At 30.1% G+C, this 24,325-nt stretch overlaps 1 protein-coding gene across 1 annotated transcript in view; it reads right to left on the bottom strand.

The window, feature by feature from the left end:
* dnt (tyrosine-protein kinase Dnt) overlaps positions 1-24,325 on the bottom strand; it is a 183,877-nt gene that overhangs the window by 14,019 nt on the left and 145,533 nt on the right. The window contains exons 3-6 of the mRNA XM_075382539.1: positions 8,898-9,135; positions 6,873-7,074; positions 2,357-2,536; positions 641-756 (exon numbers count right to left, since the gene is read on the bottom strand). Of these exons, the coding sequence (XP_075238654.1) occupies positions 641-756; positions 2,357-2,536; positions 6,873-7,074; positions 8,898-9,135 (736 nt within the window). The remainder of the gene's footprint in view (positions 1-640; positions 757-2,356; positions 2,537-6,872; positions 7,075-8,897; positions 9,136-24,325) is intronic.

A 24,325-nucleotide genomic window follows, 5' to 3' on the forward strand; every position in this document is an offset into this window, starting at 1 on the left:
ATTAATTTTAGTTTCATAATTCCTTTTCTATATTTATAGTAAAAAACTAGTCAGTATTATATTTTATGCCTAAAATAACAATGGTTATCATATAAACATATCAAACTTAGTGTGGTGTTGACAGATTTATTTTTAGTAAAGAATCTTTGAAATTTTACCAAAAAAATAAATATTTCCTTACTATTTTTCATTTCAATTAGAAAATTAATAATATCTGTCAGAGTTGTGTTAAAATTATTACAAAAACTTTAACAAAAGCAGCATTTTTTTTTTTTCTTTTCTATGTACTCCTCTGGCCATTAATATCCCAACTGTTATTTAGCCTCACCAACATGCTGCCTCTACAGCATGTTTTGTCTTTTGCAACATCTATTTTTAACCTCACCTTTAAAATATCTTTCGGGACCAGAACCCACCATCTTGTTTATAATCTCCTGCTAGCCTTACTGGAGTTCCTCACCAAATTTCCTTTACACAGCTGTTATCTTCATTTTCATTTAACAGCACATCTTAGTCTCCTACCTTTGACTTCTATCACAATATATACATTTTTCTTATTCTCTAGTTCTCATCCCCGAATGTTGGGGCAAAGGAATACTAAATCAAAATAAAAATATTAAGTGTCTGAACCAGCCCTTACCAGTAACAGTTTTGACTAGAACATCTTCTTCCCCACCATCTTCATCTTTGTATGACCCAGCATAGACTCTGCCAAATGTTCCAGCAAGAATTTCACTTCTTAACCTAACTCTGTATCTGTAATATAGCATAATATTACATATAAGTTAAATATAAATAAAATTTCATGATTACAAATAGTAGATCATCCAATAAAAAATCCTTTGCATATTCTGCACCATTTTTAAAGAAAATGAGATTCCCTACTACAATACAATCTCATCCAAATTATGTTGTCATGAAGAGTGATGAAAAGAAATCATATAACACTTATTTGCATTAAACAATACAGGAAAATTTTATAATAAAGAAATTTTGGTTAAACTTTTACACTATACCATTTCAATCATTATAACTTTTCCAGCAGTAGGTGTATAGCAGTTCCAACAACTGAGCCTATAAGGGAAAATATGGTGGTTGGTCAAATTTTGAGTGTGGAATCTTTGCAAAGTTCAACGTTTCATGAGCCCATCATGAAATCACAAAAAATCCATTGAAAATTCAAGGAAAATATACATATATATTATGCACATTGTGACCTGTATTTTGATAAATATATCTGGCCTGCCAGCATATTATAGTTTTAAATTTGGCTGAAATAAACCACGATATCATTAAATTTTGAACTTAATCAAAAACATGGTGGAGTATTTGCTAGCTATTTTAGTAAGCATTATTGTACAAAATTTCACATTTTAATTATTATTTTTTTTTAATATAATTAAAGGTTCACAAAAGTTGTAAAAAATGAAATCTGATTTTATTTTGTCATTCCTGACATTACAGTATTTATATTTTTTGCAAAAAGTTTTTTGTGTATGTAAATCAAGACTAAACAAAAGTTACATGAAGTAAACACTGCTACATTCCACACCTTATTTACCTGGTGAAATACTGCCAGAACCTTATGAAACACTGTAAAACAGATTTCTAAAGTAATTTACTAAATTTGTTATTCAAAACCGATTTACAAAATTATTTTCAAATTTATATTTTTTAATTGACTTGATCAATTTTAAGTAAAAATAATAAAGTTATTAATATTTAAAAACCCTATGATGTATTTGAAATTAAAATATGTCAAGGACAAAAACAGGAAAGTTATGCCAGGCAAATAACTTCTGTCTCACCCCTTCTTCATACACTATATTACTGGTGAACATCATTGACTGCTAAATGTAATAAAAATCATTTATGAAAGCGAATAAGGACTGCTGAAATAAAAAAATTAAAATAAGAAAACATGATTAAAGTATGGTTTACTCATTTAATTAAAAGTTGCACTACCTAAACAACAGTCTACTTTTCTTTAGTCAGAATGAAAAAATGTAAATTTTGTAGTTTATATTAAATTTTTGATTTTATATTTTATTTTAACAATTTACATTTACATAAAAGATCCAATGTGTTTCATAATGCTGGTACACATATAGTTCAATGTTTGAAAATAATTTTTATAATGTTATGAAAATTTTTATACAAAACATGGAGTAAATTTTAAATTACTTCATTACACATGTCACACAATATTACAAATAACAAAATGTGTAGCTCTTTCAATGAATTTTACATAAAAACGATTTCATTGATAGAGTTTAAGATTTTTAAAGAAAATTTTCTACTTTCTATATCTGGTGCAAATGTACAAAAGCTATTAAATTTTAATTATTATAATCACCTTTGGATGGTAAGTTGAGCAATGTGATGATGCAAATCAGTTGAACGATCCCTATCACAATTATCGAGACGAGTGTAGGATGGTCTTCTTGGTGAAGTAGGAACAGTACCAATAGCACAGCTAACAATAGGCACAGGGGCTAATCCTTGGGCACTGCAGTTTGAACCATTTCTAGACTCCCTGCAACATAATGCAATTTATAATAGTAGTTCAAGAAATTGTATTTTATCTGAGCATAGGCAGAATGTATTATTACTATTGTCATTTATAAATACTCAAATCTCACTAAAATGAATATCAGCATCTGCTACAAATTCAACTATTTTATTTTTCCATAAATCTATTCCTAAGTAGTAAACAAACTGATTTGTATTTATATTTCTTTCACTGCAATTCTACGTAGTTATGTACAGGTATCACCTACTTTAATACTTAGTTTATAAAAATCAAGTTTTTAATGTCAAATTTATCCGAGACAGTGGATACCAATAGACAGTGGATACCGGTGTACTTTGGTGGTTGGGGTTCAATTAACCACACGTTTCAAGATTGGTCAGCCTGAATCTGCACAAGACTATGCCTCATTTACTTGTCATACATATCAACCTCATCTTATTCGGCTTGGGGGGGGGGGGGTTGTTCACCAGTTGAACAGATTGCAACATACACATTAAGAAAAAAAATTTATCCGACTGAAACGTCAGATTCAATAAGAATTTGACGTTTAAGTCCAAAAAAATGCTCTGATATTTTTTATATCTACAAACTATACCATTCCCCTTATACTTAACAGCACACTAATAGTTAGTCTAGTTTTTTTACCTTATTTTTTAATTAGAAATTTTACCTTGAGTGTACGTAAATACAATTCTACATTAATGAAATATTAATAACAAATTCTACATCTTTTACATGAGAAATAAGAACTGGTTTTACCTCCATCAAAAGATCTTTAGAAATCTTATATTTCTTTTCTACTGATAGCCGATCTGTCTTTTTATTACTACCTTGGTTGCGCTTCTAAACATATTTTAACATAAAAGATGCATGAAATTATGGCTGAAAAAAAATTCCATACCTGTAGTTCAACATCCCCTTCTATTTATCAATACAAAATATAATAAAATGTAATAATATCACATGGCTAAACTATGGATTTTTTTTAGTATAAAGGATCAAGTTTACGAAAAAAAAAATTAAGTTTCACTACTCTAAGACGTTTTAGCTTCATTCATCTACAACATAATGTTTTCCTCTCCCTACAGATTATAACAGAAAATTCTTCAAAGACCACATTCTTATCTCCTGATTAGCAATAGGTTGAAAGAGATAGTCGGTTATAAATGACCTAATTAGGACATAACATTTCATCCTAGTGACCGACTTCAAATAGCCATATTCTAAGAAAACCATTATTATTACATTTACAACTTGACTGTGCTGGATTTTTATGTTCCACAATAATAATCTATTGCCTCCTTATACATAAAAGTAATGATTCAGCTTGATGACCACATAAATTGTAAAACATAGATCAAGGAGAAAAACTGCATTTATAAAATGGACCTAGGCTGATGGGTTGTTTAATACAGCACCTGTTTGTGAAAGTAAATATCTATCCAGCTTTTGAGATCTAATAGTAGATTTGGAAAGACTGTAATTTTCTTTTTGCAAGCATTTGAAAAAAAATCAAAGTGCTCAAGTAAATATAGATTATTACTTTATTCTAATCACATAATTTACCTCATAACCTTGTAAATAAGCTGGCAGTTATATTATCAATTGGTCTGTTCAGGGCAGAAAGGATAAAAGTATCCTAACTTAAGACTAACTGTCAGTATCCCTATCATATTCAATGGTCAAGTTAGTAACTTTCATCATCAACATACCAGATTTGTTTATATATTTGATTAGCTTTATCACCTCAACATGGGATTACATTATCTTACTTTATTGTTTCATTGATAAAACCTTAACTCTTCTCCAATGATTTCACTATAATCAAATATAAAATACAATTAATTATAAATTCATATATATCATCACACTTCATGAATTAGGAAAATTTAATATCGTATTTTATGAATTGAACTCCTAGACCTTATTGGCCCCTCTGAAACTTCTAATTTTCTGACTGATAATCGGTTTTTTTTTCTCTTACTTTGTATACTATACAAATGTATCACCAATTCATGTATGTTATCTAGTTATCTGCTTTTCTGGTTTTAATTTATCATAAGCATTCCAAATACCAAGCTATGCAGCTCTATAATTTTTTAAAAAGAAATTTCTGCAACAGTACTCATTTCTCCAGATTAAAGAAAAAAAGAATATCAATTTCTCAATAATATAATGATTTAAGTAATTACTTCAAAAACAAAGTCTATGAGGTATGACTATTTAAAAACTAGTTGGCATGATTATAGTTTATTTACAAAATATTAGGTTTTAGTGTTTATTTTCTTTAAAATAACTCCTTTACTTACAGACTACTTCTTCAGATTTTTCTCTACTTGGAGAAATATTGCAGTTAATCCAATGGAAGTTTGTTATCTAAGTCTGCTAACTTTTTTTTACCTATGTTCTGGAAATTGCAATGAGTTCTTGATCTTGTACCCACATATTTTTTTAAACATAAAATAATCAGAGGGTTGCCCAAATCAGATGAATACAGTGGGAGTTTTTAAACAAAGAAGAGGAGAGTTTATATTTACCTAACATAAATATTTTACCACAGGATAATGTTACCTTGGCCTAGCTTATAGCTGTATCTCATTTAGCACTATTACAGGACAATCAAGATGTGAATTCCTTAAGCAAAATTTGTAATAGTATCTCTACACAGAAGTGCTTCAGGGGAATTCAGATGTATAGGATTTATATATATATATCAGTTAATTCGGATTTTGAATAATTCTAAAACATTGACATGTTACAGAGTATTTCTGGCAATTCTGAATTTTCTATAACGCAGTTGATTCAGCAAATCTGTACTTATTAATTCTACTTTACTTTCTAATACACTATTTAAAGTAGAAATTTTGAAACTTACTATATGAATGATGAGTAACCTTACTCTCCTATTTAAAGAACTTATTCTGTAAATCATAGATAATTAATTGTAATAAGGCAGATGATGAACTATTTGTGTAGTTTATAAAATAAATTGTTATTTCAATTTTATTCAAAATCTAGTGTACAGTCTTATAAATATCAGAACACTTATGATACCAAATTATAATATTAAAGATTTGATTTACAGGGTATTATTGTTCTCAATCACAGGATTTCAGTTAATATTTGAGAACACATAAACTAATATTAATGAACTAAATTGATTTACTGTTGGAAAATCTTTTAGTCTACGAAACATACTACTTTCTTTTAAAATTACTACTTTCTTTTAAAGGTTAGCAAAAATAACTAAAATGCTCTTTTTTTGGCAAAAATGCTCCTAAAAAGACAATATTTATTTCCCTATATTGTCTCAGTATCCAAATTCAGTATGACATTTATTATGTTTGTATAAAAATATTTACAAATACTTTTTACAAACCATGAGGTGAAATTTAAAGCTTGTAATAAGATCTTGTTTAAAGATAACAACTTTAACCTGAATAAGTAAATAACTTGAGTGACAAATGTGTAACTTGAAAAGAGTTATGTGTTTCTAGTTATCTTTAAACATTTTTTTTATGAATAATAGTAGAGAAAATTGAATACTACAAACTGATGTGGTACCTTAACAGAAATTTGCTTATCACACAAATATATTTATTTCCATTGAAGCAGATCTTGCACCAATGACTTTAAGTACATATGCAGAATGATCTTCTTCTGTCAAAAACATGTTATTATTTTTGACATGGAAAAGTCATAGAATATGCTTGATAAACAGGTACATTAAACACTTCAAGTCATGAGGCTGGTACACAATGAGTGTAAAAGTATTGGGCTTTACAGCAATATCAGCCAATAATTAAATTTTTGGAGTTTAATCAGGACAACAATTTCTACACCATTCAGGTTAGAAAACAATGTATTTCAATGGAATGTTGTTTTATAATATTTGGCATAGTCATAAATAATATTTTAAAATGTGTAACTAATATCCTAATTGACTGAATTTTAATTGTGTAATATTTAATATATATTGTAGTCCTGAATAATGTCTGTCAGTATTTTAAGTTGTAAGTCAGAATATGTGCAATTAAGTGATTACCATAGATGAATCCACAAGACTTGGATTAAATTTGTTAAATAATAAAGAAATTGTTTAAGGTACTTTAAAGTCTACTTTTTTAATGGAAATATGAGTCATGAAAGAGAAAAGTAATAAAAAAGAAGAGAAAAACCGATTAACTGACCCCCTTCAATTATAAATCAACATGAACAAAAATTATTATGATAAAAATTTAAAGCATCATGAAAGACATTATATAAAGAGAGGTATAATAGATTACTTTTAATTAACTTTTTAATTCTAATTCTTTAATTTTTTTAATTATAAACTTACTGTAACATATCTCCATGACGTCTAATTTTTGTATTGCGAAAATAACACATTAGTGATATAACAGCAAGTAGTGTAACAAAGGCACATGCACAGCTAACAGCTATATATAGGACAGGAGTAGAATCACTGGTAGTATTGCTAACAGCTAATTGCTTCACTGATTCACCATCCTTTTCTTTATCTAGTCTCTGATGCACAACTTCTGAAAAGAAAGGAAAGTAAATGAAAACACAGAACCATAATAAGTTAATAATAAGAGATATGGACCGGTCACTAGCATATAACTCTTAATCTAGGACCCTTGCTTTGCTCACTTCAAATTTCCTCCTGTAGAAATATTTACTCATTACCAAATGACAAACTAGGTTAACAGTTTAAACTGAGCGCCAGGTTTCATGATCACTTGAAGGAAGATTTACAGTACAGGTGTACTGTATAGAGTGTATCTATCTATCTATACATTGGTTTGGTACAGTTATTTTTACTGCAAATTAACAAGTGAACTAACAGAACTTCTGATGATATTACTTACACAGGAAATCCATATTATCAATCCGGTGTCCTGATGCAAAACAACTAGAATATACTAAATAATACTTGTCAATTTCCCCAAGTTAAGATTTATATGATTTTGAACAACAGCTGGCTCAAGGGCACAATTCATATTTTGTTAACCGAAAACTAAACAATGTTTTTTTCTAAATACTACAAAAATATTTTATGACACTCACTTTTTGTCCAAGGTCAGAAAGTGCATCATCCAATAAAAATTAGCTAATTTAATACTATATTTATTGCTATCTACAGTACTTAATTTTTTTTTAAAAATAAGATAAAGTTGTATCAATAAACAATTTTATCCTAAAAACCAGGTTATATTACTTCTTTTAAAATATTGCAGCAATTTCATCAATCTCTTCTGAATACTTACTCTTTATATTTGAAATAACTTCCCAGGTACAAATGAAAAATAAAAATACTAATTTATCAACAAAAACATTGGAGATGAAAGGCTTTGTTTGATATAGATATTATTTGAAATAGTGGAAAAGAATTTATTAAATTCCTCTATTATAAGAATAGAGGACAAGAAATCAGAAGTTGGAGTTCTTTTGTTTTATTTTTTTTTTTTAGTGAAGTTATCCCAACTGATTTATTTAAAAATTTATTTTCATTTTTAATAATTTCTCAAGCAGTTTTAACTTCATTTCTTCAATAAGAATTATCAAAACATAATCTTTTAGCACATTATCACTAAATAATAATGAAACGAGGCATGCATTTATTTTTAAATGTAAACCATTTTTCCAAATAAGAGTGGTCTCATTGGGTTCTTTAATCTACTACTACATACTGAAGAGGATATTCAACTAATATAAAACTGTAATTTTATACTAAACCTGGAACTGCTAAATTAGTATTAAAAGTTACAAAATGACTTCTAGACTATTGCAACTGTAGAATCTCTATGCAAGTCTTAAAACAATCAATGTAATGTTTTGATTATAAATTTATAAAAAGCCATGAATTATAACCAAAGAAACAGAAAATCATCATTTAACATTTTTGGCTTGTACACTTTCAATACAATTAAAGTAAAAATATTCAAAATAAACCAATCGGTTTAGACAACAAAAATGATAACCAAGATATTATCATATTCAAGTTTTATCAAAGAAAAGAGCATTTAAGGTAAGTTTTTTGAGTGTGGTTTCACTCATAAACGTCTCATAAAAAGCCAGGAAGTACACTCAATAACAATTTTATGAGACCATGATGCTATTTATGTATGGTAGTAAGAAACAGGTGTCACATAAGTAAAAATTACATTTAATTCAGCCCAGAAAATTTATATTTTTCAAGTGACATTGATTTGAAAGACAAACCAAATTAAAACATATTAGCAATGCTTAAAGTTGTCACTGAACAGCACACACAGTATGATAAAACACAAAAATTAGCATTTTATTCTCTCAAATTACTTAACTAAATCCATAAAAAAAAAAAGGTTAATTAATTACTTACCTTTTAGGCAAACTTTTCTTCTTTTGATGTTCAACCTTGTTATATTTTGTGTAGCACGATGTAATGTAATATCAATTGTAATATTTACATCAATCTCAGCATTTAATAATCCAGTACATGGAAGATCAACACTAAATATTTGTAAATTAGTTGGAATACTTCCTTGAGCTGATATGTTTAACTTTGGAGGTAGTAATGCATCCAGATTGGATACTGATGTCACAATTGAGTAAGGTAACTGCAAAAAAGTAATAAAACAATAACTAAATAATTTTTTTTTAAATCTTAATGAAACAATACTATTATGTATTAACTATTATCGCTAAATAAGAATGAAATGAGGCAAACAATTATATAATAAAAAAAATTATTTGCATAATAAACTCATTTACAACACAAAAGATCTGTAAATAAAGTAATGAGACTACTATTTTTTGGCATCCATAGTAGCAACACTATAAAGTTACTAGTAAAACATATGGTTATATGAACAGCTGATCTACATTAGGGCTAATTATTTATAGTCTATTGCTGTCACGTGAGACATAAACAAACATTTCATGAAATGAGTTTTTGTTGTGCGTTACAAAAATGACTGGTACTAATTATGAGCAACGTTGTGCATTTCAGTTTTGTATTAAACTCAGTGAGAATGCTACTGAAACTTTTTCAGAATTGAAAAGGGCATATGGAGATGATGCTCTGTCATGAGCCCAAGTTTTTAGGTGGTTTAAGCACTATCAGATGGCTAGGAATCAGTTGCAAACGATCCAAGGTCTGGACGATGGTTAACGCCAAAAAGTGACAACACTGTTGAGCAAATTAGACACTTGATACAGTACGACTGGCGATTAACTGTCAGAATAATTGCAGAACAATTGAATTTGAACTATACCACAGTCCATCAAATTTTGACAAACAAATTGGACATGAAAATGGTTTGTGCGAAAGTGGTCCCTGCATCATGACAATGCACCTTGTCACATTGCCGTCACAATTAATTAGATTTTGGCAAAGAAAAATCTTCCTGTAGGTCCTCACCTTATTCACCTGACTTGAGTCTCTGCAGCTTTTTCCTGTTCCAACTTTAAAAAAACATCTTTGTAGAATACCACTTTGGAACAGTAGAAAACATTTTAAAAAATGTAACCGACCATCTGAAGGATATTCTGGTTTCCGAGTTCCAACACTCCTATGAAGAAGGAGAAAACTGTTTGAAGCGTTGTGTGGCTTTCCAAGGGAACTATTTTGAAGGAGATAGAGTCCATGTATAATTTGATTGTAAATAAAAAGTTTTTCTGAACCAGTCTCATTACTTTATTTACAAACCTATATATATATATATATATATATATAAACATTAAATTAGATAAAATGAACAGAATTATTTTAATAAAATGAAAAATAACCAATTTAAGGGTTAGCCAAAAATGTCTGAATGAATATTAAAAATTACAACATGATAAAATCACTGTTACACAAGAATTGGTGCTTTACGAATCTACAGATTCATATTTCCTCTTATATGAGGAATACTGAATTCCAGGTAAACCATTAGGATATCAGGATCAGAATACACTGCACTATTATTTGGGGTTTGATGCTCTTAAAGCTGAGCCTTGTAGATTTAATTTATGGCAAGAAGAAAGTCGGTCTCAATAGGTATATTACCATACTGTAGATTTTCTCTACAGGTAGAAAAGCACATATCGAAGGACAAAGGGATGAAGGCGAGATAAAGGGAAGAATTGAGGATAGGGATAATCAATCCAATCAGGAAATATTTCTAGTCAGGATGGTTTATCACACTGCCCATGTTTTCTTGAGTTACTTATATTTAAAAATGTTTCAATTTAATAAATTAAAATAAAGTAATAATTAAAAATAATAAATAAGTAATTACAATAAAGAATAAATTAAAATATTTAAATAGATTATATTATAATATTATACAATTTTTTTTTCATGGAACCTCAACCTTTGAAAATACAGAGTATCAATATTGGACATACAAATAGGCTGCAAGGCTTCCTTCAAATTTTACACAGACGAGAGCTAAATCCACAAAATACCTGTACTGCATTAAGACCATAACAGGCATTTACGACATAGATAGAACAGAAAACAGCTAAGAAAGTGTATTTATATTTAGTTCCTGAACAAGACATGTAACCCAATTGTAAATCATGGCAAAAATCTAAAGACTCATGGAAATTTTTTCCTGGGATATACGATGCTACAAAATCAGGAAAGTACATTCTAAATAGTGCATAATGATAGTGTATTGCAAGTAATCCAACAGATTAATGCATTGCTAAACTCAAATTATAGTGCAAAAGCTTAGATTATAGATTATCACAAATAAAAAAGTAGCCTTTTTGTGGGAACAATGAATTGTATACGTTGTTTTTAATCAATACAAGACTTCATTAATGTCATATTGTATTCATTTACTGTTCATTAGATGCATCATCAATCGTGCAAATATTATAGCTTCCACTGATAAAATAATTGATGATTTTCTAATATAAACTGAAATTCTTCTATAGTTCATTTTGTAGCAAATTAGTAAAAGCATCACAACTTGTATTTTAAATAATAATTCGCACACAGCTGTTTATATCTTCAAGTACAGGGAACACAGTTATTAGTTCAAAGGCAGTTCAACCCTAAAATGCTACTAATTTATCCGGTTTTAATAAAGACGAGGCAACTTAAGAGATTTTTTTTGATTTTTTATCTCCAGGTCTACTGTTAGGTATTGCTTCAAAGGATGAGATGAAATAACAATTTCGTAGTATGTGAAAATGCCATACCTGACCAGAATTCGAACCTAAGACCTCTGGATTAAATGATAACCACTGACGCCACGAAGGCCGGTACTTAAGAGATATGAACTAAGTTAAAGTTAAGGGTAGTATCCTGTTTGTTTCTTGTTAAGGGTACAATGCGTATGCTATGATCATTTGTCAGCCAATGGTTGACTCACAAAGTAAAATATATAATAATTATGTATCTACATTATGTTCCAACAATTATTAGTCAGACAGGTAAATGGATTTATAAATTGTATAAATAGATATGTCAGCAATTTAAAAAAAAATATATATATGTAGGGAATATCCGCCACGTATACGTTTCAAGGTATTGTGAATGAAATTGCATAATAAAGATTTTATGAAATATTTAACAAAAAATAAAAGTTGCATTGAAAATAAATAACCAATGAAAACCTAACTTTATCAGAACTGACAAAATAACGAATGTTGATGTTTAAAGAAAAATATGCATGGCAAATCGTGCGTACAGGTCGTGAAGTCGGCGATAACCAGACAAAGAAAACAGCCGAGAGAACTATGAAAAGATCGTAGAACCAAACCGAGAAAAGAAGATAACGGTCACAACTGACGTGACACAACGTGATGGCCACGTGAGATCCAATAACGAAAAACTGAACTGTCCGTCATATATGATGCGTGACGAATGTCTATTGTGATCACCATACCAGCGTATATGATGTCACAATACTTTCCGCTTCACCGTTCACAATGGTTCCTTGTTAGTTTGAATTTTTTTTATTCATGGATCAGATAAAATGTGCATCTCCTGGCGGACCATAGAAATCGAGTGTATAGAAACAGTCATCATTCTACATTATAGCTCACATGAAAAAAAATGTATTCATATATTTCTAATATGAGAAATTCGAAAGATATTTGCTATTTTATTTCTTTTACTTAAAAAAAATTAAGATAATAAAGTATAAATTTACACTTTCGCGGTTTTTAAGGTAAGGTTAAAGTTACTAAGATTTTCCGCTAGCAAAAAAAAATTAAAAGCTTATTTTAAGTTATTATTTGAATATGATTCTTCACAGCAAGTTTTTAAACTAAATTAAAATTTAGAAGCTAGTCTATTTTACATTCAAATAGATGATTCGAAGATAATGCTGTGAATTTCACACTCAACACCGCAGGAAGTATACCGATAAATACGCATTAAAATCTAATACTAATTTAAATTACATATTTACTTTCAGCTATTTTTAGCTATTTTTAAAAAGATTGTCTAGTTAAATAAATCAGCATTACCAAATTTGTTATGTTAAATAACGAAGTACATGAAATTTAAGAAATATTTTGGGAATATCTACAAACTATACGTTTCAGGTAATATAGGTTTTAAGTAAAAAATCAACATCATATTCAATTTATTAAAAATAAATATAACAAATAATTAGTAAATACGTAATGGCACGGGACATTTTTTTAAAAATTGCATGAACAGTATCTTTCCTTTATTTTTGTCCAGTCATTTGACTGGTTTGATGCAGCTCTTCATGATTCCTTATCTAGTGCTAGTCGTTTCATTTCGGTATACCCCTACATTCTACATCCCTAACAATTTGTTTTACATATTCCAAATGTTGCCTGCCTGCACAATTTTTCCCATCTATTCCAAAACGACTATTCCAGGATGCCTTAATATATGGCCTATAAATTTGTCTCTTCTTTTAACTATATTTTTCCAAATGCTTCTTTCTTCATCTATTTGCCGCAACACCACCATTTATCCAACCATCTGATTTTTAACATTTTCCTACAGCACCGCATTTCTAATCTTTTCTCCTCAGGTATTCCGATCGTCCAAGTTTCACTTCCATATAAAGCTACGCTCCAAACATATACTTTCAACAATGTTTTCCTTACGTTTAAATTAATTTTTGATGTAACCAAATTATATTTCTGACTGAAAACTCGTTTCGCCTGTGATATTCGGTATTTTATATCGCTCCTGCTTCGTCCATCTTTAGTAATTCTACTTCTCAAATAACAGAATTCTTTTATCTCCATAATATTTCTCTTTCTATTTTTATAACTAGACAAAAAAACAGGCGAGATAATTATAAAAAGATCGTAGAACCAAACTGAGAAAAGAAGCTAACAGGCACAACTGACGTGACACAACGTGAGATCCAATATCTTTCCTTAGTATTTCCAATTTTTATTAAATTTCATTTTACAGTTCATCAATAAGAATAATAAAAAACCATTGTTGGTCTTTTTTCAGAATCTGACAGCCTCTTTTTTTAAAGTATGCTTACATAATTTTATTTTTTTTTAATTTTTACCATTTTAACCAACACTTATTCAAATTAAATACACCACTTTTTTGTTATTTGTTGTTTAAGGAGTACATTTCAAGATTTATTTTTTCATGTTGTGCATGCTTTTTTCTATTTTTTTTTCTTGTTTAGTCCCCAGGAATTACCGTTCAGGTATTACTTCAGAGGATAATGTGTATGAGTATAAATAAAATGCAATCTTGTACAGTCTCAGCTCGACCATTGCTGAGGTGTGTGGTTAATTAAAACCCAACCACCAAAGAACACCGGTATCCACGATCTATTATTCATACCCGTATAAAAGGAACTGCCTTTATTAGAACTTGAACGCTAGAACTCTTGACTTCCAAATCAGTTGATTTGGAGAAGACGGCTTCACCACTAGACCAACCCGGTGGGTTAATGTTGTGTCTGCCGGACGTGTTTCAGTCACACTGGCATTTGAAATAAAAGAAAGAAATCTGTACCTTTTTCGGTAAGCGGTACCACTTATTTTTCATTTTTCTTCCAAATCAGTGGGTATTTGCAGAGAAATTATAAATATAATCAAACCAAACTTAACCTCCTACGCTCACTTGCTCACTAGTCAAGGTTAGCGAGCGAAGCGAGCGTAGGTTAAGTTTGGTTAGATTATATTTATATTTATAAGCAATAATGCTTATACTGAACACCTAAGGTGCATTTGGAAGACCCATTCTAAATATTCGTTTTGTTCTTTCAACAAAACTATTTTCTGTGCATTTATCATTTTATCTCTATTTCTCAAACATATTTTTAATTAACTTTTCAAGAGAACAAGCTATTTTACAAGTTTTAAATTGTAAAACAATTGCCATTTTTTTTTTTTTAATTGGCTCTCGGATTCCGAAAAAGTACCAAATTTTTTGAAATGATTTAAAATGTTATTAAAAAATAGGAGGTAAATATATTTTTTGTTTTATTTTTTTTTAATCAGTTTATGTTATATATCAATGAGTTTTAGCCATTTTTTTAATCACTGAGAATAAAACATACCAAAGAATTAGTTGAAAATAAATCACTAGCTTTTATTTTTACTTAAAAAAAAAAAAGTGGTAAATAATGTTACATCACACTTTGATGGCTCTTTCATCTTTATAAAAATAAACTAACAGGGCTCTGGTAAGCATACATTTTTTTGTATCTTTAATAGTCCCTTAAATATAATACATGCCTTATCTTTCTCCATTTAAATTTTTTAATGTAAAAGGTCTTAATATGCCTACCCTGCAGTTTCACAAAAATAAAGCCCAGGGAAGTTGGACATTTAAAAACATATAATTATAGCGTTGTAGTAAAAAGAAAATTAAAATTACTCATCTACAACCATTAAAAAATTAAGAGCGGTTATATTAAAGAAAAATTTTAAATAGATTGCAAAATAGCTGCCGATTTACAAGAGTTAGAATTTATCTCTAATATTAAAAACTAAAAAACACGACTGCCAAAAAAAAAAAACATTGCTCTTTAATATCAGATAATTATAATATAAGATAATTAAAATGCGTGCAGGTGACAATTTGGTATATAGTATAATTTTTTTTTATTTTTAAAATTTAGTTAAATATATATTTTTATATACAGCGGGTTTTTAATATAGTGGGCTGGCTATACTTTCTCGGATTCTACTTGTAAAACTAAACAAAAAAATATCCTTAGGAAAAATGGCGATTTCTCTTTCGCTCTCCCACTGTCCGCCATTTTGTTATTTTTATATAAAAATTTATATCTCAAGTTCGGATAGAGGAATCATATTAATATTTGGTAAGCATCTTTGTAATAAAGTTTTAAAATTAGAAAAAAATCAGTACTTAATACCTTCGCAAATCCTAGATTAAGTAATAATTGCGGACAGTGGGAAAACGAAGGAGAAATTACCATTTTTTCTAAGGATATTTTTTGTTTAGTTTTAAAACTAGAATCCGAAACGTATGGCCAGCCTACCATTTTAGAAACACTCTGTATATATTTAAACGGCCTATGACACTCCCGGTAACGTAAGGATTCCAACATGGGGTTGTACGTCTAAATCGGTTCAGCCGTTGAGCTGCTACGGTGGAAAAAACTTACATACATTCACCCTAAATACATTACACTCATTTTTGGGCAATCGTGTAAAAACTATATCATATAAACATCTTAAAAATTAAAATTACTTCATAAGGCAGTACAGCATTTGATCAAACGATTTAAAATAAAGATAATAATCTTTGAATCGGTCCTTTGAGTAGGAAATGAATACCTAATTAATAAAGAGCACTTAGTTTTCAATTACAACAGCGTTAATTTCTATTGAAATAATTTAGAGGTAAAAAAAAAATATTTTATCCAATTAAATACTGAAATAACTGTTTCGTTAAATGAATTAATTTTTACTGCCTGAAGAAAATTTAACACTCGGTCTATCTGATGTCAACTATTGTACGAATGATTCAAGCCCCGATATTAACACTTAAACGATCAAAAATGAAATAAAATATGTATAACAAAACAGTATTAATTTAAAATAATCTAATTAGAAACTTAGGCGGAATATTACAACTTCTTCATATATTCACGTACAAAATAATATTATTTGGCCCTGAATAAAATTTACGATGATAAATTTACAATTCCCAATGGGGCTGGTCTAACAGTTAACTTATTGTAAATTGGTTGTTTAACAGCTAATTTTCCAAAATCGAAGGTTATGGAAAAAAAAATCGAAGGTTATGGATTTTCCAAAATCGAAGGTTAAGTCGAAGGTTATGAGGTACAAATCCTAGTAAAACTTAGTTACTTTTATACATATTTGAATAGTAGAAAGCGGATACCGGTGATTGAATACTTTGGTACTTGGAGTTTAATTAACCACACGTCTTAGGTAATATTGAGGAAGAACAGTGTATGAATTTAGAAAAGGTATTGCAACAAGGAAAGCTATAGGGCTACTAAGAGTAATAGGTGATAGATACATGGAAAGGAGGCGGAGAGTGTGTGTTGCATTTGTCGACCTAGAAAAGGCGTTTGACAGAATTAGATGGGATAAATTACTGCTAATTTTGGAAAAGAAGGGAGTTGGTTGGAAAGAGAGGCGCCTAATAAAACAGCTGTACTATATCCAGAGAATAAAGTGAGGGTAGGAGACGAAATGACCGGAAGAATAGTGATTGGAAGAGGAGTGAGGCAGGGATGATGCACGTCACCAACACTGTTTGGTATATATCTGGAAGAAATAATTAAATGCTGAATGAATTGGAAAATAGGAATAAAGATCGGGGGGGGGGAAGAATAGAATATATACGTTTAACTGCTGACACGGAGGTACTGGCGGAGAATCCAAGTAAACTAAATAAAATAAATATTGAATAAAATGAAGCTTGGGAAAGTCAGGGTATAAGGATAAACAAAAAGAAGACTGGTAGATTTTAGAGCGAGGTTGGACTGTATGTTCATAGGTGATGAATGAAGACAATGCCTTGTTGCATAATGATTTAATGAATTGTCGTCTTGACAGTTAATGAAATGAATTGTAACAAACGTATAACTTGACATATAAAAATAAAAAAATATAAAATTAAATAAAACATTAAAGCTAACGTTCATCCCAACAAGGAATGGAGTTCATCCGGACTAAGAGTATGGCGTGACCGCCTTGGATCAAATTCGAGCGCCGAATGCTAGTACGAGCGTAACTCTCCGGTGAGCGCTAGCACCAAATAGATCGCAGCACCGGACGGCTCGACGTGGAACGGAACAAAGACTAAATGTAGTATTAGGTGGAAAAGAGAAGAGGAGTGGGGGATTAAAATAGGAAATGAACTTTTAAAGCAGGTGAAGAAATTTTAGTTCTTAGGGAGCCTTATAACTGATAACTTGACTTGCAAAGTAGAAATTAAACAAGAATATCAAGAAATCAGCAGGCAAGAAGGGAAAACTGCTATGTGGAAAGTTAAAACTTAGCGTTAAGGAAGAGATCAATTAAATGTTTTACGGAGCTGAGAAGTGGGCGATGAGCAAGAAAGGCAAACAGAAAACGATTGAGGCTTTTGAGATGCGGATTGGCATAGAATGATAACTGTCAGATCGCAAGACAACGTAACAACTTAAGTATTAAGGTGAATCGGAGAGAACAGGAAAATGCTAAATGTGATTGAAAATAAGATAAGGAACTGCCTAGGACATTATATGAAAAGGTGTTTATTGGTGGAATTTGATGGAAGGCTTGCTGAATGGAAAGAGAGGAAGAGGAAGGAAGAAATTTCCTGATTGATGGAATTAAGAAAAAGGGAAAATATTCGGAAACAAAGAGGTTAGCAAATTACAGATTAAGGTGGAGCAGCAGCCGTGACAAGACCTGCCCTAATGGCATAACACTATGAATTAATCTCAGGAATGGTCGGCCTGAGTCCGAACTAAACTACACCTCATTTACGTGTCATCCTTATCTCACTGGATCGTGGAAGGATTTCTTATTGTTCACTAGTTTTACAGATTGCAATATACACATTAAGAAAAAAGATTCGTAATTCTCACGAATATAAATAATTATCATTATAATAGTGATATTGATCATTATAATAAATATTATTTTAGTAAGATTAACAATAAAATGATACACTTTCATTAAATCCTCTTCAACAAAAATTAAATATTTTATTAGAAAGAAGGAAGAAAAAAAATATTGAAAAGTTTTTCAGCTAACTTGTAAATTAAAAAAAAAGTAACCTAATAAATCATAATAATTAATGACACTTATCAAAATTGTTTGTTTATATTTTCACATTAGCAACCAACAGTGCGCGACCCACCAGGAGATCGTTGTTCACAATATGATGAGCATGCAAATCAAACAGGTTAACTATTAGCGTATTTAAATAATTTTGGTAAATTTTAGTTCGATTAATGTGATAAAATCTCACTCGTTCTCCAATTTAACATCCTCGGTAGGAATATGTCGGCAGATATAATTATTAGTCTAGTTGTTATATCTGGGGTGTGTGTGTGTGTTAATGTAAGCGAAAGAGAGACAAAGAGAATAGAAAGAAAACGCACTACAAAACAGCTACCGGGCAGCCGGCAACAAGCAAACAATCTTCTTGCTGGCTGTTATGCTAATGACAGTGGAGGAATGGTTTAGAAAAATAACAAGACTGAGATGGTTAGACCGAGAAGAAAAAGAGAAGGAAGAACTAGTGATGAGAAGGAAGAAGAGTAGTAATAAGGACAAGAAAAGAAAGAAATAGGTACGCCTGCAGCGCCCCCTAATCAGCTAGCCTCACCCGTCCTTCTGCTTAACTGTCAAAATAAAAAGTACCGGATGGATGATGTTAGATGGTCCTGAATCTTCCTTTCATTTACTACGTAAAATGAAATAGTAGAGCGGTCGATAGAGGGTGAATGACAGCGAAGATGTTATCACAGCCGAGCATAACACTTAAAATCAATCGTCATAATAAATAAACAAGTTTTCTTTTTGTTTATTCATGGGCAATTAAGAAAACACTAAGGAAAAAAACGACAAAAAATTTTTGTTTGCTCGGATGATTAAAAAAAACACCTGTATATAAATTTACTGAACACCAACAAGAAATTTAGACATTAAAATAAAAATAATTTCATAATTTTTAAGAAAAAAATTAAAAAATATATATATATATACGCACACATATATTAAATTAGATTTATAACTCGTATAACTTATATGAAAAGAGTAGATTATATTGTATTTCATTTTATTATTAATCCCATTTCGTACAAATAATAAAGTTAGAAAATTTATACCCTCGTATATTTTATTGAAAATAAATTCATGAAAACTAATGATAGTGTAATATTTATTGTAAATAAACTAAGATATTTCAAAATAATGTATTAATTCGAATTTAAGATTAAATTCATTAACGATTTATAACTTCAGAATGCATCATCTTAAAATCAATGGCAATTTTTAAATATCATCTAAACAGCTACATTTGATAATGAACAGTGATGAATGTTGGCACTTACATTTTTCAGTATTTTCCCTTAAGGGCACCCGGTACCTTACTTTTTTTAAAAATTCGATTTTTTTGTTGCATTTTTGAATATTTTAGATGTTATTTTATACGTATAAAACAATTAAATAACCAAAAAAGATATATTTTGTGGCAAAATTAATTTTTTTTTAAGAACTATTCACCGAAAAATCAGAAATTTGATATTTTTTTCTAAAGATTATTTGTTTTTTTTTTGACACTGTCAATTTATAATGAAAAGGAAATTTAGCCTTTATAGAGGGAAATTTATGTAATCTATCACTGCATTTTACACGAAACCTTTTAGTTAGTTCAATTCGATAGGCTCGCGACTGCGAAAACTTCGCGGAGACTTGAAGAATCTTGTATTAGAAGATCGTAAAAAATTTCAGGTTAGGGTCGTCTGACAGATAAACTTAGCAATGAGAAATTCAGGGTTGCTATAAGAAAAAATATGCATAATGTAGAAAACATGAAGCGTACAACATGGGCTATATTTTCATAAAATTTTGACATAGAAAACCCTTCACATGGGCTTTGTCCATGTGATTTGGTATAAGTATAACGTAGCTAAAATAAATTAAAAAACATATTCACATAAATCACCTTTACCTAAACCGATCGACAGTAATGAAACCAATTTTTGAGTCTTGTACATATTTACTCTTCTAAGAAAATGTTTACATGGCCTCACGGAGAACCCCAATGAATCTTTTAACAATGTTTTATTGTCCAAAGTACGAAAACGTGTTTTTGTTGGGTTGAAAGCTTTATATTGTGGTGATTATGATGCTGCCTTAACATACAATGATGTGAATGCAGAACGTGTTAAAGTTATTCAAAGGTTTGGAATGGAACCAGGTGAAATCATGATGTGGGTATTAAAAACAATGGACATCGAATAAAAAGTGCTGATACGGAAGCAAAAATAGTTTATTAATGTGGAACTAAAAAGAAAAACAGAAAAAGTACTTGTCCAGAATATAAGGAGGATGAGGAGGAATAAGACCCAAACAATCCAGAATATGTTGCTGGGATGCATCGTCCTGCGGTAAATGGTATTTTAATCGTTTTTTCGAAAACTGCATTTTTTAAAATAAAAGACCCATTATCTCATGAACCGCTTAAAGTAGGAAAATTAAACTTTTACAATGTGTATATAAGACACAGCTACTGAGGTTTTTAAGACCTAATGATCTACGAGAGGTTACCTCTAAATTAGAGGTTCCCAAACGTATCCCGAGTCGCAGCGCCCTTTTTCAATTAAAATTTTCCCATGGTGCCCTACCCTACGTAAAAGTATGATTTTTTGTAAGCAAGAGATAAAAATACATACTCTTGTATCTTCATTATTTTTTTACTTAAATTAATAATTATAAATTTCTTGGTTCAATTAATTATAAAGCTTTTACAATATTTCGCGGCGCCCCTGTGAAGAGGCCGAGGCTACCCCGGGTGGCCAGTTTGGGAATCACTGCTCTAACGTAAAGACCGTTTCATTGTAAAAAAAATTATTCTGAAAACTTTATATTTCTTATTTCTTTTAAACTACATACCCTATATTATGATTATATAGAGAAGACACACATAATCGCCACATGAATTAAGACATTTATCGATACACCAACTTCAATATACCCTCGTCGTATTCTTCTGCCGCCAGTCCATTTAGCCACTGATAAACAGCACTTTTAAGTTCATCCTCACCTCGTAATGACTTACCACTCAAAAATTCTTTCAATTTCCCCCCAAAAAATGGTAATCAGAAGGAGCTAAGTCCGGACTATATGATGGGTGATCGTAAATTTCCCATCCAAATGTTCCCAGTAAGTTTTTGAACAGTTTTGGTCAAGTCGAATGCAATCAAAAGGGGAGGTGCACAACTAGATGTTACAACAGTCCTAAATCCAAAATTTCAACATCCTACGGCTAATAGTTTTCGAGATATGTACGTACATACGTACAGAAATCACGCGGAAACTAGTCAAAATGGATTCTGGGATGGTCAAAATGGATATTTCCGTTGAAATCTGAAAACCGAAATTTTTCGCCATCACAATACTTCCTTTACAAGGAAGTAAAAACGTATGGATTAAAATAATACATACATGATCGATTGCAGTGTGGATGGGAATAAAGACTTCATGGAATCAAAGAAACACAATACGTTTTTCAGTTACGGTAGCATTTTCGTAATTGAAAAATGAAAATTATGATTAGATGGTAATTCTTAGATGTCTGATCAGCCTTTAGATGTCAGAGTAACGAATAATTTAAAAATTACATTCAAGAACAGTACGATATGAATGTATAATAATGATTATCTGTTTGCAGCTAGCGGTAAACTAAAAAAAAGACAATCAGCAGCAAATATGTTAGAATGGATTTCTAGAATATGGAGTGGGAGCTTTCTCTAGATGTCTTTACAAAAAATTTTGAAACGGTTTTAAAAATAAAATCATCAAAATATCATTCTAAATTTTTCTTTGAAATGATAGTGACGAAAATGAAACCGATTCGAAATCAGACTCCGACAAAAATTCTGACAGTTCTTTTTTAGCTGAGAAGTTTATAATTATTTTATAATTTAAGACTGCTAAAATCAAATTAATTATATTTTCGCAATATTTATCGTGCTTTCAGTCTAAAAAAAAAAATTGTTATATAATTGTGATTTTTAATCATTATCTCTTTATTCCACCAAAAACTTAATTTTTTATCTATTAAAAAATATACGGCGACGTATATTCTATGTAATAAGCCGTATCGTTATTAACTTGAAAAATAAACTCGTATCAATCATACACAGGGTTAATTAAATGAATGAAATATTTTTCTTTTTTAAAAACGGAATTCAGAAAGAATTAGGCTGATCTTGGAACTTGTCTTCATATTGATTGGATAATGATGTGTAAAAATTTCTTGATAAAATAATTCCAGATACTGTAGTATAATCACTTTCTGAATACACAATAATAACATAATGAGCGCGGTGGAAACATGTAAATAGTAATTTGAGTGAGTAAATCTACACTACCTCACGTTATGTCTTTTCAAATGAATTTAATAACTCTCTTTAAAAGGTTATAATAATACGTTTCATAATAACTAAAAAATTGAAGGTTATCTTGTTTTATTATCCAATCTTTTTTCTATCAGATTATGCTGCAATATAATTTCATTTTACTGATACGATTTATCTTAGAAAAAAAATGGAAAACTAAACAAAAACTGCTACAAAATTCAGGAAGAAAGAGAAATAATTTGGGAACTCTAGAGCTTGAAGTAAGGAAAAAAAATTCGCACAATTAAACGTCCGAGAAACCTTTTGTTATCGAGTTAAGGATATCAAAAACTTTCGCTCGGAATTGAGTTCTTCCGATGAAATGAGATCATACTGAAATTTTTAAGTGGTTACATAAATTAGAAGGAGTAACATAAATTAAATTTAATAATGTGTTAAACAAAGATGGTACACCGATTTATACTACGAAAGGCAAAGTCGATAGGTGGGTGGAATATATTGAAGAGTAATACGGAGGAAATGAATTAGAAAATGGTGTTATAGAAGAAGAAGAGGAAGTCGAAGAGGATGAAAAAGGAAAAACAATACTGAGATCTTAATTTAAGAGAGCAATAAAATATTTGAATGGCAGAAAGGCTCCTGGAATAGACGGAATACCTGTAGAGTTACTGAGCAGTGCAGGTGAGGAAGCGATAGATAGATTATACAAATTGGTGTGTAATATTTATGAAAAAGGGGAAGTTCCGTCAGACTTCAAAAAGAGTGTTATGGTCGTGATACTAAAGAAAGCAGGAGCAGATAAATGTAAAGAATACAGAACAACTAGCTTAACTAACCGTGCATCAAAAATCTTAAATAGAATTCTGTACAGAAGAACTGAGAGGAGAGTAGAAGAAGTGTTAGGAGAAGACCAATTTGGTTTCAGAAAAAGTATAGGGACAAGGGAAGCAATTTTAGGCCTCAAATTAATAATAGAAGGAAGATTAAAGAAAAATAAACCAACATACTTGCCATTTATAGACCTAGAAAATGCATTCGATAACGTAGACTGGAATAAAATGTTCACCATTTTAAAAAAAATTAGGGTTCAAATACTGAGATAGAAGAACGATTGCTAATATTTACAGGAACCAAACAGCAATAGTAATAATTAAATAACATAAGAAAGAAGCCGTAATAAGAAAGGGAGTCCGACAAGGATATTCCCTATCCCCGTTACTTTTTAATCTTTACTTACAACTAGCAGTTAATGACGTTAAAGAAC

The sequence above is a fragment of the Lycorma delicatula genome, chromosome 1, assembly GCF_047948215.1.
Source record: "Lycorma delicatula isolate Av1 chromosome 1, ASM4794821v1, whole genome shotgun sequence".
Classification (NCBI taxonomy): Eukaryota; Metazoa; Arthropoda; class Insecta; order Hemiptera; family Fulgoridae; genus Lycorma; species Lycorma delicatula.